Source organism: Sabethes cyaneus, chromosome 2 (genome assembly GCF_943734655.1).
Source record: "Sabethes cyaneus chromosome 2, idSabCyanKW18_F2, whole genome shotgun sequence".
Taxonomy (NCBI): Eukaryota; Metazoa; Arthropoda; class Insecta; order Diptera; family Culicidae; genus Sabethes; species Sabethes cyaneus.
The window spans coordinates 110,609,481-110,628,386 of record NC_071354.1 but is presented as its reverse complement, the minus strand read 5'-3'; the positions used below and the strand labels follow the sequence as shown (position 1 = coordinate 110,628,386).

The following is an 18,906-nucleotide window of genomic DNA, read 5'->3' as shown; positions in this document are numbered from 1 at the left end:
ATTTTACTGGAAGTGCATGAACTTTGGCACAATCTCACCCCTTCTAGGGGGTGACATTGTGCCAAAAAGATAAAGTTAGGCTAAAAATCTAAACAGTGAACATTAGCATGTTTATAAACAATACACATAAATATCAGTATAAAGTAGTTCATATGGGGCCGCCCATGAACTAAGCGGACTATTAGAGGCAGGGGGTCGGCCAAAAACAACGCATCATACAAAAAGTATGAACGAAAATAACCTGGGGAGGTCTGAAATAACTAAAAATGAGTTCGTACTCAATGGACAGCCTTTATATAGCCAGTAGCGTTTCGAGGGTTAACAAAGGGGAGATATATGAAGGGGTGTATCCCTAGGGGGCATACCTATTTGATCATTTAACAACAGTAACCATTACTTCGTTCGAGAACCCGCAGCCGCACAACGTCCCACGCCCCTCCCCCTCCTTAAAATTAGCAGTTTATACTCGGTATAATATATTCGTCTTATATTAGAGTGTTTATTCAAAGTATCTGAAATTTCCAGAGAAAAAGTAAAAATTACCGCCATCCGGGGTGAGATTGTGCCACGGGGGTGAGATTGGGCCAAAAACCAAAAATGTTTATTTGTGAAAATTTATTATATCTATAGAAACTGGTGACCTAAATTCAAACTGATGATGAACATAACATATTTATTCATAACTTAGAGTGGAACATAGATAATATTAGCAAACTATTTAGCCCAAACAGGGCTTCAAAGTTCGCGATCAAAAATACTCGGAAATAACGCTTGTAAAAAATGTCCGCCACAAACCAACCCAAACAAGAAATCGCATCAACTTGCTATTTTGAAGGTATATAAACTAATTATTTACATTGTATTGAAAGGTTATTATGCGTTGGATAAGTTTTGATTACGAAAATAATATTTTTCGAAACTTTGTACTTTTCGAGCTTCATGGGGGTGAGATTGTGCCAAGCCATAATGATCGATCCTATTTGTGGATTTCCCATACATAACAAAAATACGTCAGTATACACCAGTACTCTCACATTCCTTACTATTGAGCACAATATTTTGACAGATTAGATTGCATCATCCATTTTAGAGCAAACAGCATCATATGTCTGCTGAATAATTTAAACTACCGCCATTTAAACTACCGTGACGATTCTGGCGATGGTATCGCCCGCGACGGTTATAATTCATCGCGTACGAAAGGGTGGAAAATTAGCAATATTGTATATTAACAATATATTTGAGCACAGTCAAGCCATTTTAGCATAACAATATTTTGATGTCTTAAAAAACCTATACTTATAGATTAAAAGACTAAAAGACTAAAAATACATATAGATTTATGTAAATAGTGTTTGATGTTGAAGTGAGATTCGAGACGCTATTAACATTCATTTAAAAATAATCTAATTTTCTCAACCTTAGTCTCAACAGTTAGTCTCAACAAATGCTGCATGTAGCATGATGTACACGAAGCATCGTATTATTACATGCGTGGATACTATCACTACAAAAAGACTTACGTAGTCCTACGTCACCTATGCGGTCGTGTCTTGTACACAACCCCTCTGATTTTTATCATGGAATTACTATGTGGATACACCCGTACCCGGTTGACTATCGTCGGAATATTAGACTTTAACGATCCAAAACTCAATTTTTTCAGTACTTACAATCACGTTGTTGCATAAACCGACCCTTCAGACATACCACTACTGACACGAGGTCTTCAAATATTAGAATTTTTGTACTTGATTGGTTGAAAATGGGTAAAAATTTGCAATAAAACAACTAATAAGTGATATAGTTCTGTAAAGAAGAAGTATAGGGCTTCGAATGAAGTAAAACATTTTTTAGCGGCCACGTTGGATTTGGTCGTCATATTGGATGTTATTAAAAAATCACCGTTTTCGCCATGAGCCTCCAACCGACTTTCATTTTAAGACCGCCATTGGAAAGCTGAGAAAAAATTCTATTTAACCTTTACACTTTTGGCTCTATCTCCACTTACTTTCATTCGATTTTTATGCAATTAGTCTTAAAAGAACCACATTAGATTGGCAGATTGGCCTTTAATGAAAAAATAAGTTGATAAATTATGGTTACATTTTCCCGGAGATATTCCAGATCGCAGTGGGATATATTCTGGAATATCCGTTGTCGGTTCTACCGGAACTGAAATTTGGCCATTTTGAATTTTCAGCAGAAATATGGCAAATGGGGTATCAAATCAAAGGATTTTTGAACGCGATTTCTTGGGTGGACTTTAGGATGCATTTTTAGTTGACCTGGACATTCCGGAATGTCCGTTGTCGGTTCCAACATGGCCGCCAAAAAGGTTTTTATACAGAGACGACTAGGCACTCAAAAACCGCTAAATTTTGAATCAAAACGGAGAGAACCATCATAAATAAAGGTAATGTATGATTCGAAATTGAGCGGTTTTTTGAGTGCCTAGTCGTCTCTGTAATCTACAGTCTAGGTTTTTACGCCATTTGAAAGCCCTGCTCTTATTTACAGCACCATGCCATTTCTTAGTTATTTTATTGCAAATTTAAAAAACATCACATGGTATAGATCACACGATTTTCTAAAACTGCAACTTTTTTTGAAACTGTCGAGCACCTTAGCGATCGAGGGGTCTACTATTTCGAGATATTAAAGGTATAATTCTCATTTTTTAACCATTTTCAACCAATCAAGTACAAAAGTTCCAATATTTGAAGACCTCGTATCAGTAGTGGTCCCGTTTCAACGGGAATTACTAATTGCTTTGTTGATCAGTAGCGATCAGTATTTTGATTTTTTTTTCTTTTCTTGTTATAGTAAAATGCCAACACTACTTGAAGCGTTAGAAGCGAAATATGGAATTGGCTACCAGGGAGAAAAACGTGATAATGAAGCATTGGTATCGATATTTGTTCCCAAACTACCTCCGAGACTAAGGTTAGTAACTGTACTTTCTTTTTGGTGTAAATATCAGTTCTATACGGGGAAGTTCTATACGATAAAGTAACAGCATGATTATTTGAAGCTTGATAACCCAAATAACATCAAAGGCTTTATGATGCTCTTATGATGGTTTTTATAACCAAAATTGAGCATAAATACCGTTATAAAAGCGCACTAAAACTCAAATTGTTACTTGGGAATCTATCGTAACATCGCATCAGGTACAGATTTTGGATGCTTTTCTCTGTTATAGTAAAGCTACTAGGGGTGATAGGGGCATAATGAGCATACGGGGCAAAATGGGCTACCGTTCGTTTGGATCGACGATCAATTTCGCTAATTTGTTCAATGAACTTGTTGATAATGTTCTTAATAAGCTTCTCAACAAAAACCGCATCCAAATTCGTTGACATGTCTGAGATATTAAGAAAAAACTCGCGCCGATTCAAGATTGTAAAAATACTATAAGAATTACAGCCCACAAAATAAGCTCTATATGCCATTTGTTGCGTGCTTTGGACTTCACCACTACTTATATGGTTACTATTACCATATATGAACAATCACTTTGAATAATTGAGATAATCTTTTGTTTTATGGCATTATTATAATTATTTTTAATTAGCATAGCTGCAAGGGGCATAACGAGCATACCTTGCAATGTATTTGTACATGACCAATAAAGGCTGGAAAGTAATATATACATTAAAATGACACAGTCGAGTATAATGTTGCGTAATTCTAAGCAACAATCAACCCGAAAATAGCAGTTACAGAACAAAAGTTGTGTCTTTCATCTACCTGAGCCGCCATGTTGTCTATGTTGTTCAACGGAAAAAATCGGTAAATAGAAAAAAACATAAAATAGGGTAACCAATCTATTTTGGACCCCATCAGCAGCTGTACATAATTTGGACACTTGCATTTGATTTTGCTGTAAGTGTCCAAATTATGTACAGCTGCTGAGGGGGGCCAAAATACGTTGGTTACCCTATTTTATGTTTTTTTCTATTTACCGATTTTTCCGTTGAACAACATAGACAACATTGCGGCTCAGGTAGATGAAAGACACAACTTTTGTTCTGTAACTGCTATTTTCGGGTTGATTGTTGCTTAGAATTACGCAACATTATACTCGACTGTGTCATTTTAATGTATATATTACTTTCCAGCCTTTATTGGTCATGTACAAATACATTGCAAGGTATGCACGTTATGCCCCTTGCAGCTATGCTAATTAAAAATAATTATAATAATGCCATAAAACAAAAGATTATCTCAATTATTCAAAGTGATTGTTCATATATGGTAATAGTAACCATATAAGTAGTGGTGAAGTCCAAAGCACGCAACAAATGGCATATAGAGCTTATTTTGTGGGCTGTAATTCTTATAGTATTTTTACAATCTTGAATCGGCGCGAGTTTTTTCTTAATATCTCAGACATGTCAACGAATTTGGATGCGGTTTTTGTTTTTGAAGGCTTACTTTCGTCTTTTTCTGGCGAATGTACGTAACGTTTTGTTATTGAATCAACAGTGACCTTGACATAAGATGTTTTTTATGACACTATAACCACAGTTTTAGTGGTATTTACCTATTTACATGCAGCGGAGACTCACCTTACATCTTCTTGTCAAAAATTGTTTGCTGCTTTAAGATTATGTTATTACTATATTACTATATTGTATTACTTTAAACCATATTTCTGTAGTTGTTTTGTTTGCTTGTTTGTTTTGTCTTTTATCAGAGAGCGAACTACGACGCTATAACCTTGGCCTATTGCAGCCTGACTTTTGGTCTAAAAGCCACAAGATCATCCTCGAGGATCCGAAGTATCACTTAACCTTTTTAGCGAAGTTACTCCCAATGACTGTACTGTATAACGTAAACTGTAAATGTACCAATACCTTCACGGGAAGCGTTTGGTACGGGAGGTCCACGCTTTCTTTCTTCCCCTCGATTTCAAAGAATTGAATGAAATTAAGTACATTTATAGTTCCACTCGATTCTTTGGAATTCTCTCTGAGGTACAAGCTGCGCTGTTGGCCTGGCCGTTGACAAGAAAAATGATTGATTTAGGCAATCGTCATTTTCCAGGATGCCTTCAAGTATTGGCTGCGTTAGTGTGAGATTGGATTAGATTATATTTATGGCGCTATGGGGCTGATACCCCGCTGGTAGCCAAAAGAGCACTCTTTTTGCTGCCAATGGCATTGCAGCTCTGTAACGCTATAAATACAAAAGAATAAACTATGCTTTCTTCAATAATATTGTAGATAATAAGTAACTCTACACTTGTCCTATAAATCACTTTTTCAAATTATGTTTGGCTGAGGCGCTGTAGTCAAAAGAGCAAAAAAGAAGTAAAAAGAGCAAATCAACCCTGTAACACCACTATGTTGCGGACTGTTTTGGAGATTGCAGATAAATTATATACGAAATCATGTGGTCTACGTACGCTGGTGGAATAAATCGCCTTATATTGACAAAAGTTGGGATTTTTATGTATTCTCATGTTGAATCACTTCACCCCGCACATTAGAATACTTGGTTTGAAGAAAATAATTGAATAGAATTTTTGATAGAGTTTTTTAGACAATTGCATCTCCTGTAAAATTTACGGGATGGTCAATGGAGCACTGTAATTCAAAACGGCTCATATTTTGACAATAACAATTTTATTAATGTGGATACAGGACGTAGAATATCCACGTTTCAGACAGAATCATTCAATATCTTTACTTGAACTATAAAATGACTTCGTTTTCTATCTATTCTTATAGTGTACCAGAGTTGTTAGTACTTAATGACTGCAACATCGATAAAGCAGGCGAACCAGAAGATTTACGGAGAAAATGTTGCACTGTCAGAGAATTGGATTTGGCCCAAAATAAGCTGGAAAACTGGAATGAGGTAAATGAATCATTTGTGGTTGCTTTTCATGATATATTCACTCGTATTTTTAGGTTTTCGAGATTCTTTCGCATATGCCATGTGTTGAGTTTGTAAACTTAAGCCTTAATCGTCTTGGAGGACCAATCAGTAACCCACAACCCTGCAGAATGGAACGTCTTCGTAGCTTAGTGTTGAATGGCACAAAACTGGAATGGAATGGAGTAGAGACATTATTACAGCTACTGCCGGTTCTTGAAGAGCTGCATTTAAGTCTCAATGAATACACACATGTGCTTATTGACACTGTATTGGTTAATGAAAATGACGAATTCAGAATTGATAGCTGCCAATGCCATGAGCAAAACAAATCTAGTCGAACGCAAAAACGCTCTGTATTAGAAAGTTCTTTGTATAAGAAAACCAGGGCTCATCCATGTGTAAGAAAACTCCATCTGACTGGAAATCATATTAGTGAATGGAACGAAATATGCCGGGTAGGACGACTATTTCCCAACCTCGAAACGCTTGTACTGGCAGATTGTCCAATAGAGTAAGTTGTAATTTGTCTTAACCCTCTCTGTTCCATAGTGATCAACGACTTTCGATACTAAAGCTGTGAACCATTTCGTGAAATTTTTAACTTTTTGGTTAAAATTTGACAGTACGATGGTTTTTCGAAAATAACCCTGCTCGGGAACATGGTTAGTTTTAACCAAGTTCTGAGAGCCAATGAGATGTGCACAGGTGAGGAAGAGAGCTTCGATGCGTTTCACTGATTTTTCGTTGCATTTTTTTACATTGGTATGGATGCTTATCGCATAATAAATTTGTTCAAACAACCCGGGTTGATATGAGATGAATTTTATCTATCAAATAAAAGCAAATGAACATCAAAAATTCATCTGATTTTAACTCGGACAGAAAAAATAATATTTTCATCCTCACCTTATATGCTCTCATTGAGCAAAAAAACTATCAATCCGTCAAATATGAAATGGTTCACATTCTGAACTGATTTTAACCACTCAAGGAGAAATAACCATCGAACTGTCAAATTTTAACCAAAAAGTTAAAAATTTCGCGAAATGGTTCACTGCCTAAAATACAGCATATTAAATTGTTAAGACATGGTAAAATGGATATTTCTATATCGCGCAGTAGAAACATTGTTATGAGGTTATATGCCTAGTTAACAGTTATGTTTAACGAACTGTTTATTAATACTTGCGTGCATGACCAAAGGTTGTAAACTCCTCTGCCTATTATAATCGCATATCAGTTCCATATGCATTTTCATCGTTTTTGAGTTAAATATCAGATTTTCTCTTTTTTTTGCTTTACTATAGATTAAGAACACAAAAAAGTTGTTTTTATTCCAAAAAGTAAAAAAAAATGAAGCCAAATTGTCCCATCTTAAAAATTACCGCATATCAGTCCCACCAAAAGTTTTTCCAGAGTATGGCCATATATTTTTCTTCAATCCATATAAACAATGTTTTTGCGCTTTTTAATTATTGATTTTAAATAATTTCAGTTAGGGTTTTTTTCTAATTCCCGTCGTAGTAAGTAAAGTTATTCTAATTTTCATCATTTGTTGGATGGATTCAATGAATACTTCAAAAGTTCTTGTGCTGATTTGGCTAAAACACACTTACTTTCCGACCCGTGAACTTTGAAATCACTGAAAAGTGATTATTAAAGCATATTATTGAAATTACGCAACTAACTTTATTTCTTAAATTCGTCGTACCGTTTTAAAATCCGTCCATCAAGATTTTTCATCGTCCGAACTAAAAATCACAACAATGTTTACTGCAATTGACAATATATGAAATGATATATGCAGTGAGACAAACATGCATCCATTTTTTCAGTGGAACAAATTGTATTAAATTTTTTTTCGAGTTTTTCTAGTATAAACACTAGTAGTATATCGAACTATAACGCTAGATAACAAAATGTCGAAAATGACAAAAATGTAACATGGGACAGTTATGCTTCCACCGGAAGTGCAGCCACACGGTTAAGTTTTGACATAAGTTGGGCCCTCGCTGAAGCTGTTGGCAGCAGGAATAATGTCAAATTTCAAACTCCCTGATCCTCTTCTCCACTCTTTGATCCCCCCCTGCTAATGTCATTTTCGTTAGTGACGTAGCCTCAAATTGCTCCATTTATCAGCTTTGTGCGGCGGGGTATGCTCCTTGATCGAAGTGTCTTGCGAAGGGAAAAGTAGGCTCGATTTCCAGTTTGAATGCGTCGTTGGATCTCCTTACTGGTATTATTGTCGACGGTGACCAGAGATCCCAAATATACGAACTCATCAATCACTTCCAGTTCATCGTCGTCAATAGTCACTGTCCGTGGGAGACAAACGTTGCTTTCTCTGGAGTCTCTTCCTACCATATATTTAGTTTTTGACGCATTGATTTGTAACCCTATTCTCTTAGCCTCCGTTTTTAGTCTGGCGTAGATTGCCTCCGCCGTCCCAATGTTTCTAGTAATGATGTCGAGGTCGTCTGCGAAGGCTAGGAGTTGGCTACTCTTGTTGAAGATCGTTCCTCTCATTTCGATGCCCCGTCGCCGAGTCACACCTTCAACAGCGATATTAAATAACATACAGGGCAGTCCATGCCCCAACCCTCTGCGCGATTCGAAAGGACTCGAAATTGTCTCCGAAACGCGCACGCCCATCACTCGCTCCAAAGCAGCTTTGATTAGTCGCGTCAGTTTGTCCGGAAATCCGTACTCGTGCATTATCTGCCATAGCTATTCTCGTTCAACTGTATTACTCTCGACATTTCTGGAGGATTTGTCGGAAAGTAAAAATTGGATCCGTAGTAGCACGGGCGCCTATAAAGCCCGCCCGATACTGCCCTACGAATTCTCTTGCTATTGGGAATAGACGACGCAACCTAATCTGGAAGAGCACCTTGTAGGCGGCGTTGTCCAACGTGATGCCGCGGTAATTACAGCAATCTAGCCGGTCGCCCTTTATGTAGATGGGATAGACTACACCTTCCATCCAGTGGCTCCTCCTACCAAATTTTAGAAATTACCAAATGAAGTGCCGTTGCTGGCGGCTTTTTGTAGAGCACTGCCGAGAGTCGGTCCTTTCCAGCGGCTCTATTATTCTTCAGCTGACAAATTTCTCGCCGGTTCACTTCGAGGTTGGGAGCCGACACGCTGTTGTCGTTTGTAGGCACTCCGAGATTAACTTCCGTTGCATCTCCTACTGCTATATCGCCGTTGAGTCGTCTGTCGACCACTTCGCGATCGTTTGTGATTAGATCCCCTCGTCCCTACACATGACAGGTTTAGGTGTGTAGCGCTCACAAATTTGGTTCACCTTCTCGTAAAACTTACGCGTGTCACTAGCCTTGAATAGTTGTTCCGGCTCCTCACGATCTCTGTCCTCCTACTGGCGCTTTTTGCTTCTCCGGATCGTGGTCAACTAATTTCGCGCTCTTCGACACTTGACCAAATTCTCTCTCGTAGAAATGCTTAGATAGTTTTTCCAAGTTTTTGTTTTGCTCTATCGCTTGTGGGCATTCCCCGTCAAACCAATCATTTCGTGCACTCGAGGTTTCCATCCTAGCACCGCGGTTGCGGTCTCGTTGACGGCCGAGCGTATCATACTCCATCCGTTTTCGAGGGTCGAAGCATCTAGCTCCACAGAGGAAGGCAGAGCTTCATCTAGTACGCGCGCGTAGTTTTTGGCAACTGGCGGGTTGTTTAGCTGCTAAATGTTTAACCGAGGAGGGCGACTTTGTCGCAAGGTATAAATGTCGATAGTTTTGAGCGCACGTGTACTGCTACTAGGTAATGATCCGAGTCGATATCTGCACCCCGTAGTGAGCGTACGTTGGTGATGTTCGATAAAAATCGGATCTCGATGAGAATATGATCGATTTGGTTCGAAATTCGTCGGTCAGGTGATCTTCAGGTGGCTTTATGGATATCTCTGTGGGAAAAGAAAGTGCTCCTGATCACCAAGCCTCGGGAAGCTGCAAAGTTGATGCATCTCTGGCCGTTATCGTTCGTGTTGCACAGTAGTCTAAAAGCAAAAAAAGCACGTGCGCATTAGAGTTTTAAGTGGGAAAAGTTGGTTTTAGGTTTATGGAACCTTCGGAAGAGTTTCTTGAAATTAAAAGTTATATCGTTTGGTGGAGTTCAATTTTTCAATAATTTTTGAGTGAAATAACAATTTTATTATTCTTCAGTTTCAATTTAGTACGTTAATGTATTCTGCGAAGTTTTAGAGCATATTATTGCAAGAAATTTTGCTGAAGCCAGTAACCTTCTACATCTTCAGCGAAGATAGGAAAATCCTATTTCTTATAAATCAATTGATAAAATCAATTTTTCTATTTTAGCTTTTTTCGTAGTTGTATGACTTTTTCATGTTCTACAAAGTTATACAAATAGTGAAAATAAACAACTTTGCTGAGTATAGTATACCTCTCCCAAGTAACAATTTTGATTTTATTACACTCTTATGATGGCATTTAAGACCAAAATTAGTCTTGGAGACCACCATAAGAGTACAATAAAACTCACATTGTTGCTTGGGTCTATCTTTGCTAGTAGTGCTAACATAGGCCTACGTCACCCTTTCGTACAACCCTTAGGACTGTATACCTTGTAGTTTTGAGTTATAGTTTAGTGAGTTTAGATAGGTAGCCGTACTAGGGCTGATGTGTACAAAAAAGGACGATGGGGGGTGGGGGATTCGCATACGCCGAAAAATACCGGACGCCCTTTGTGAACGACGCCTTATCATGATTTTGCAAAGTTTTTTCTTTGAGTGTATTTTTTCTGAAATTAGGAAGTTTTATGCAATTATATATAAATACAACATTATCTATAGTATGCGATGATGCGATGCGATCATGGTTTTGCAAAGTTTTTTCTTTGAGTGTATTTTTTCTAAAATTAGGAAGTTTTATGTAATTATATATAAATACAACATTATCTATAGTATGCGATAACATCTTTTTTCAGATCCTTGGACGCAACATATTCCAAAACTATGCAGATGACAGCCAGCGAAAAAAGCCACGAATATTTCAGGTAAGGTACCGCGGGGCAAGTGGGAATACGGGGTAAGTGGGAACGACGCGCATAACTCTCTTCAACCTCATTTTCTCCAACTGAACCTTTCTAGAAATGGAAGATACTACTCCAACGCATACATTAAAATTATAGTTTAATTATAGTTGGCTTTCAAAATTCCAAAATTGAACTTTTGATTTAGGCGTCATTTTCAATTTGAGTTGCAAGTTGGACGAACCTTTCTATAAATGATAGTTTGGTCGCAGGCTTTTGTAAAAGTACATGTTTTTCTGACAGTAGGTAAACATAATGAATGTATTAACAAGTTACACCTGAAAACTAGTTGTATAATTTGACAAACGGCATTACATATATGGGTCGAAATAATGGTGGCACTTCAAAGCACCCGGGGAAAGTAGGACCTAATATAAATTAAGTGTTTCAGAACAAAACTTCCTCTCTTAAGGCGGAACCGAAAGTGGCTAACGTTATTGTGTTAGTGCGACAAACACTGTACCTCACATCTCATGTGTTCGTTAAAAACCTAAACGTTTATTTGAATATTGCATTAGTATTGGTAATATATGTCAAATAGCGGAGCTTGCAAACATAAACAGCTGATCCGCAGCCAACCGCACTGACTACAAACATACCGAAAAAGGGTTTGTTTTCTTTATCAAGGCAAGGATTCAATCAAAATTAACAGCAGCAACTGAATAATGCGTAGGATCACTAGGATATTTAATTAATCCGCTTGCATCGGATTGCGTTTTTGATTCCTACGTTTGCGTTTTGTTTGTTTATTTCACTCTAAGCTCATCGATGCGGCGAAAGTTGAAAGCTCTTTAACCGTTATGTGTGCGACAAAAAAAACACCTTTAGGAGGGCGACAAGGGTACCCGGGTACCCAAAATTGATATTGTTATAACATCAACAATTTTAAACCGATTTTGATGAAATAAGTGTCATTTGATTCGTTAATTTATCTAGTTTTGAATTATTTGGCCATTTGGCCATTAAAAAACATACGGGGCTCAAAATTCCGGAATTCCGACAGAGTGTCCGCTGTGAGGTAGAGAATTGATTGTATTGCAGGAAAATCAGTCATGCGGATATAAAAACTCTAAAAATTCATACAATGAATTATTTCATTTAACGATATGAATCAGGTTGGCCATTCCGGAGTAGGTTCCTGTGGGGTCATGGGTGGCCAGTTTAGGATTGGAGGTAAAACCTAGCAATATGGGTATCAAAGTTCTTGGAATTAGTTCGGTAGGTGATATTTTTTACATTTCGATGTATTTTGATTGGTTATTTCGAAAATGGTTTCTACGGGATCCCAGATGATACCGCAGGATTCAAGATAATGCTTAGCATTATCAGAACAGTTCAAAACGTAGAACCATCCGTTATACATTTGGAACCAGTTCTAAAATTATTAATCAGTACTAAACTGGCCATATCAGTTCAAAACATCTAAGAGATCCGCTAAACCAATCCTAATATTGGATTAGGCACCCAACTGGCCATCTGTAACCCTACAGGAACCCAATTCTGGAATGGCCAATGCGATTTAAAGCCACCAATTTATATAATAAGATGAAAACAGGGTCCACAATGTCAAGTTCAAAGCTAATAGCTTTGCTGAAAGCTGATATTCTTTCAAAACAGGCGGCTTCCCACGTTTTACCAGACATTGCTCCGGAATTACCGATTCCCGGGAACTACATGTCATTTTATGGCCAAATGATTTATCTAATCAAAACAAGATAAATGTACGAATCAAATGCCACTGGTTTCATCCAAATCGGTTCAAATTAGCCAAAGTTATGAACATAGCAAATCATGGGTACCCGGGTACCCTTGTCGCCCTCCTACGTAATAAAAAAAATTCAAGTGCCTCTCATTGGTAATCCCCTTTATGGATATGCACCAAAAAAACCTCAATTACTTAAGATCAACGAGTTCTACGATGTCGCAAAATTTCAATGACGTATGTTTTAAATTGAATGAGTTATAACAATTTTAAAACTGAAAAGGTACCCGGGTACCCTGTTGCACACATAACGGTTAAAAGCTCATTCATGTGACGAAAGTTTGATACTGTGTTGCTGCTTTTTCGGAAATCGCTAGTTCAACGAAATATGTGCGTAACCAAATATCTATTAACCAATTCCAAATTATACATTAGTCGCTTTTATGAACACGTAATGATCGATATGTTCAGTTAAATTTATTTTCCATTAGCAATTATGTTTTGCTGAGCGTTTATTGATACACAGCAGATCGATAAATTGAATTACAAGTTTTAGGACATTATAACAGCGCTGGAAGCACTGATTACGTGGCGAAAGCGTGCTCTGCCAATACAGATGCATTTTTAAGGCGCAAAACAATACATGCTTCGAATGGTAGCCATTTATCCAGCCATCTTTGAGCCACTTTCGGTTTCCCCTTAATACATTTTTTAGATGTACTACCGAACATTTTCAGTTCAACTACATAATTAATATTTATATCGGTAAAGTTTTAAAATAAAACTGGAAAGGACTAAACCAAGTAGACCCAAAAAGAAAGTCCATTAACATGGCTTATGAGGGAGCAAACTGTTTGGTCACATTCTGAAGATTCTTAATCGATGATAATTGAGTCTGGGAAGGCAGAGTAGATGTAATTAAGCAAATTTGCAACTAGATGTCAATCAATAAAGTATTATGGTTGTTATAACGTAACTATTTCTTATGATATTTTCACTAGTAGGGCATTGTCGTTATCGTCGGGCCACTGTTATGGTCAGGCCATCACGATTTTACAGTTTTAGTAACTCATGATATCTATGATACAACCATTGTAAAACTTCTTACTGTGATAGCTAACTTTTCACAATATTGTGAGTTTCAAGCGTGTATTCAAAACACCCGTACTAAATTCAGTGACTAAATCTTACAAAAAAAGTTTTCCAGGCGCAAAGAACTTTTCTCCATGAAATGATTCATGAAATGCAATTATCGAGATAAATTTTAAAAATATATTAAGTGTGTTGTGCTGCACACGAAGACTATAGAAAAATCCCCCCCAGTAAGGTGTTTGCGAAGGCTAAGGTGGAATACTAGAAAAGCGCTATTTGTAAAGGTCGGACCACTTGAGTAGTCATGCTTTCTTTTTTTTTTTTTTTTTTGCGCTTGGGCTTGGGCCACCATAATTTTAAGCGCAGAAGCGCAATAATCACTAGAGAATGTCAGTCACGTAAAATGTGATGAAATAAAGCCAAATTAATACGATAAAAACCTAGATTTTTGTTGTTTTTTTTTATTGTAGATGTACACTTCGGAAAAGGCGTAGATGTAGCAATATTAATTTTACAAGATCGCCAAAATTTCGCAAAAATGCACTTAAAAATAGGGTATTAGTACCTAAATGAGCCGTTGTTTACGGAATTCATTCCTTTCATGTCTTTATAAAGAATTTCAACACGTATGTCTTAAATAATCTGCGGTGGCCCAACCTGTACAACATGGCCCGTCTATGACAACATTTTTTGTCTTAACGTAAATGCCTATAACTTTTTTGTTTTTTGAGCAATCAGTTCAAAACTTTCCGGAAATATACCTTATTCTTAGACCTGTGTAACGATGTATTTAGATTTCCAAAATTCCTTTTGAAACGAAAGTTATGGGCGAACTCCAAAACGTGGCCCAACCACGACGACACTCCCCTAGCTCTATCGTATTGGGCATGGTACAACAAACAGATCATAATCGTATTTTTAAGCTATTCAAGAATGGTTAAACATATCTTACGTCTCAATACTACAATACTGCATTAATTCACAACATGGCATCACATAGTAATGGAAGGTAAACAAAAAAATATGGCAATCCAATTATTTGCTAACACCACCATTTCACAACATTCCTATTGGGAACAGTGAGACAAACAAACGTGAGTATCACTGATACAATGCTTTCGGCTTACAAAATTTAATGTAGGACTACGTCTTACGACAAGGTTTGGGATAGGGTATCATTCCAAAAAATCGAAAAATAGTGTCACAAAAAATTATAGGTTTTGAGCACCAATAGCTTAGCGGTTTCCGGATCAATTTTAAATATTTTTGCACCAATCGATTGGAACCTCTTCGCACTATTGAAAAATTAGATATAAAGCAGCATTGTCCACATAGAAATATTCGCTTTGTGATTGGTTGTTGGAAATGACGTCATCAAAGTGGTAGCGCATTTTCACGCTTTGGCTTATAATTCAGTCAATTCCTAATAGATTTCCAAGATATTTACACCAATCGATCGGAAAGTCGAATTGGGTATTTTGGCGGTATATAAATTTTCGCATATTGTGATAAGATATGATGTCACTGTATCTTCCCATGAATACTTTTTCAAATTTGACGAATGAAAGTAAGAGAAATAGAAAAAAGCATTTTTTTATTTTAAAAAAAGTGGAAGGTTGTTTTCAAGACTCAACCGCCTGTTTAACGTAGGACTACGTAAAGATGATGCAATACAATGCTGATGCAGATCAGGGATGGTTCGATCACTTTGACTCAATTTTGATTCATTTGACACTACCGACTCAGCCGAGCAAAATTTGACAAAGTTATGTATGAGACATTTGTAGAACTCGTTATTATTTACAATTTTGCAGAATAAAGTGTTGCTATAATTTTTGTAGTTACGGCGCTACAATGCTAGTATCACAAACTATACAGACACCATGCGTAGAACAAATATCATAAAATCTAAGGGACCAATTTCATTTGAAGCGAGTGAATCTCGTCCCTCGCATTTCTCACATATTCACATGGCACTCAAAGCTCTCAAACGCTATCTGTTTCTTTTACTCTGCTAGAAATTCAGAAATCCATTCGCCCAGAAAACTTAGTGGCCCGATTACATGTATGTATATTTTTCCATAAATTCATTTGCAACCTGTTTCACTTGGATGTCGTTCCGATAGCGACCGGCATACTAGTGGTGGCCGGTGCTCTCATGGCCAATCTTTACCTGAACAGCGGTAAGAAGGAAAAAAGGAAGCCAGCCAGAGTTGTTCGAAGAAATCGTACCAACCGCGCACGCTGCTGGACCCAGGAGAAACCTATGATGCGCTGGTGGAGAAAGAAAATTTTGTATGAAACTCGCCGCTTTCGGTTTGGTCTTCCTTCGAATGATCGCATCCTGGGCCTGCCAGTCGGGCAACATAAACAGCTGTCGGCGACGATCAACGAAGATCTGGTGATCCGGACCTATACACGGGTTGCGTGCGATGATGATCACGGCCACGTGGATCAGGTTATCAAGGTGTACAAAAAGGAAGTCCATCCGAAGTTCCCAGAGACAGACAAAATGTCCCAGTACCTGGAAAGTTTAGCCATCGGGGATAAAATAACGTTTCGAGACCCATCAGGCCGGCTGTAATTCCTGGGCAATGGGAATTTTTTGCGAGAAGATCTAATTCTACAAATTTACCGGTTTCATTTTTGAGACCGATTCGCGTCTCAATGGCTAACAAGGTTTTAGAGGACAACCGATATAATCGGTTGAATTAGAACTTTATATACCTATGTGTACCTATGTGTACCTTAAGTACCTATGTGCTACTTGTTTTCAATATTATCCGAATCATCTTTGGTTTTACCGATTGCAATGACTTTTATGGAAGCTGCTCCGGACCAACTATTTCACATGCCTTTATTACCAAAGCCGGTCTTGGTATTCGACGAGCTTTTTATTAATTTCACTTAATAGGCGGATCCATGACTAATATTTGCATAAATGTGATTATTCTGTCTGTGTTTCTTTCTTTCAATTTACTTTCAATAAATTCAGTTCAAAAAGAAATTTTTAACACCTACAAGTAAGAAATACTGCTTTTAGTTGTTCGGTACACGGTAAGTATCCACAGCCTAGGACTTCATCATGGTTCGTAATGTCGTAAGCCCCGCAGGTTTGATAAATGGAATTTGGTTCATCACTTTCTTTAGCACCACAAGAAAGAAGTGTCTGCCGAATTGCAACCATCTACCGGTTGTATCGCTGGCACTAAATGTGCATAAAGACTGGAACGAAAAAAACGCACAGTTCTTGCTGTGGCAGAAGTGATGCAACTTGCCGAAGGAGATCTAGGAACATCGGCTTCAGAAGCATCAGATTCGAAAAAACCAAAGGCTTATGGACGCGGATTACCGGACACTAAAAGCGGAAGTGAATCAAAAGCGAAGCAGAATGAGAAACGTGCCCAAATTGTGCGTGAGGAAGTAAGTGAAGAAACCCTTATTAAGATCGGGTTCCACTGATGCTGGATGATATTCAAGGTTTGTTAATGATCGCGCTGTTGTGCTCCGGATCAACGGCGGGTGGGACTCCGAACCGGTAGGCCGCGTCGGAAAACTCAGCCAAGCTGACAAATACTGATGTGCTGCTAATAGGGAAATTGGACGATTTCGCCGAGCACGAGGCAGACTTCAAGGAATTTAAGAAGATATTCCACAATCCACAACATTCTGCATGTCGTAGCGGTCGTATTCCCTTATTATCGGCCAACTGAGGGGTTGGCATGTGTACCGCTGAGTGAAAGCTATAAAGACATTCTTTTGGCCGAATATTATTTTCTAGAGGCAGCTATGTTGTAATAATCATCTCTTGATTAGAAACAGCATATTTATCGAAATCGAATTTGCCAACGACGAATCCGCGAATGGCATGGAGGAGGGTTACAGCGACATGGATTTACCATCGGGAGACAAGTTTCCTCGCACACAACTGCAAGATCGATATTTTCCACGCCGGTTTCGCGTCACCAAGTTTTGTGACAAAAATAACAGCACCTTCCGTTGGTTGCTGTTGCCCGTTTCTTCGGGTTGGCAAGGTAGAGTGTTTATGTTTTATATGGTTACCAAAATGTTTGTTTTGCGTTGCTATATGACCTGTTGATGAACCCAAACTCTTTAGAAGAGCGAGAAAAATGAGTGCTTGTGAAGGGACCGTGAGTGACTTTCTCACGTCCATTCTGGTACCTGGAAAAATCGTTCGCGTGTTGTCTGTATAGTTTGTGCTAGTACCTCTTTAGTAACTAAATGAACGTTCATTTAGTTACTAATGAGATACTAGCATTGTAGCACCGTAACTACAAAAGATACTGCAACACTTTATTCAGCAAAATTGTAGATCTAGTTATTATCTACAAATGTCCCATACATCAATTTGTCAAATTTTGCTCGGTGAGGACGCTACTGTCAAATGAATCTAAATTGAGTCGAAGTGATCGAACCATCCCTGGTGCAGGTCACAAAAAGGGGGTTTGGACTCCTAAGAAACTGCAGCCGGTAGATAGCATCACCTTTTGCTTTATTTGCGGGAAAGCGTTTTTGGTTGATTTATTAAGGAAGGATCCTGGTTAAAAAACTATTTAGCTAAGCGAAGAAATGAAATAATTAGAAGTCCCGTATTGGTCTTTACAGGCTGACTAGCTTATTCTAAAACATTCATTTAGAGTATGTGTACTTGGTAACAACTTTGGTAGCTTCAGAGGCAACCAGCTTACCCAATTCATTAGATGACTGCAAACTAATAGAGATCTACCCGAGCAGAAGACAATTACTGAAGATTACCTGATCCAGATATTTTTTTGGAGAATAACTGCATATCTGAATTTTATATTGACGGGCTTGACATAAGAGGTAAAATAGCTAAAATAATAGCTAAAAATGTTCTACAACCACTTAAATAATAACTGGTTTTGTTATTACAATGTCTAAATAATATCAAATGTTTTTGCTACACGGGACGTCAATTAAGGTTTCATACCTCAATGAGGCATTTACAAGTCATTCTTTGTAGCTTCATAGCTTATTCAGTAATTCATTTGGTATAGTACAAAAATGTAAAATGACTTATTAATAGCATATCGAGGTATCATACCTTATCAAGATATTCATAAGTTATTCTTTAAAAAATGCGATTACTAATGAATATCAAATTTAGATAAAAT

The 18,906-nt window shown here is 37.7% G+C and overlaps 1 protein-coding gene across 5 annotated transcripts in view; it reads left to right on the top strand.

Moving 5' to 3' along the window:
* The window catches only part of LOC128734231 (tubulin-specific chaperone cofactor E-like protein), a 127,853-nt gene that overhangs the window by 68,725 nt on the left and 40,222 nt on the right, over window positions 1-18,906 (top strand). For 4 of the 5 annotated variants that reach the window (XM_053828299.1, XM_053828298.1, XM_053828297.1 and 1 more), the window contains 4 exons: window positions 2,827-2,946; window positions 5,739-5,868; window positions 5,922-6,400; window positions 10,852-10,920. In XM_053828299.1, the coding sequence (XP_053684274.1) occupies window positions 2,831-2,946; window positions 5,739-5,868; window positions 5,922-6,400; window positions 10,852-10,920 (794 nt within the window). In that variant the 5' untranslated portion in view covers window positions 2,827-2,830. The remainder of the gene's footprint in view (window positions 1-2,826; window positions 2,947-5,738; window positions 5,869-5,921; window positions 6,401-10,851; window positions 10,921-18,906) is intronic. The other variant, XM_053828302.1, reaches the window with a different exon arrangement.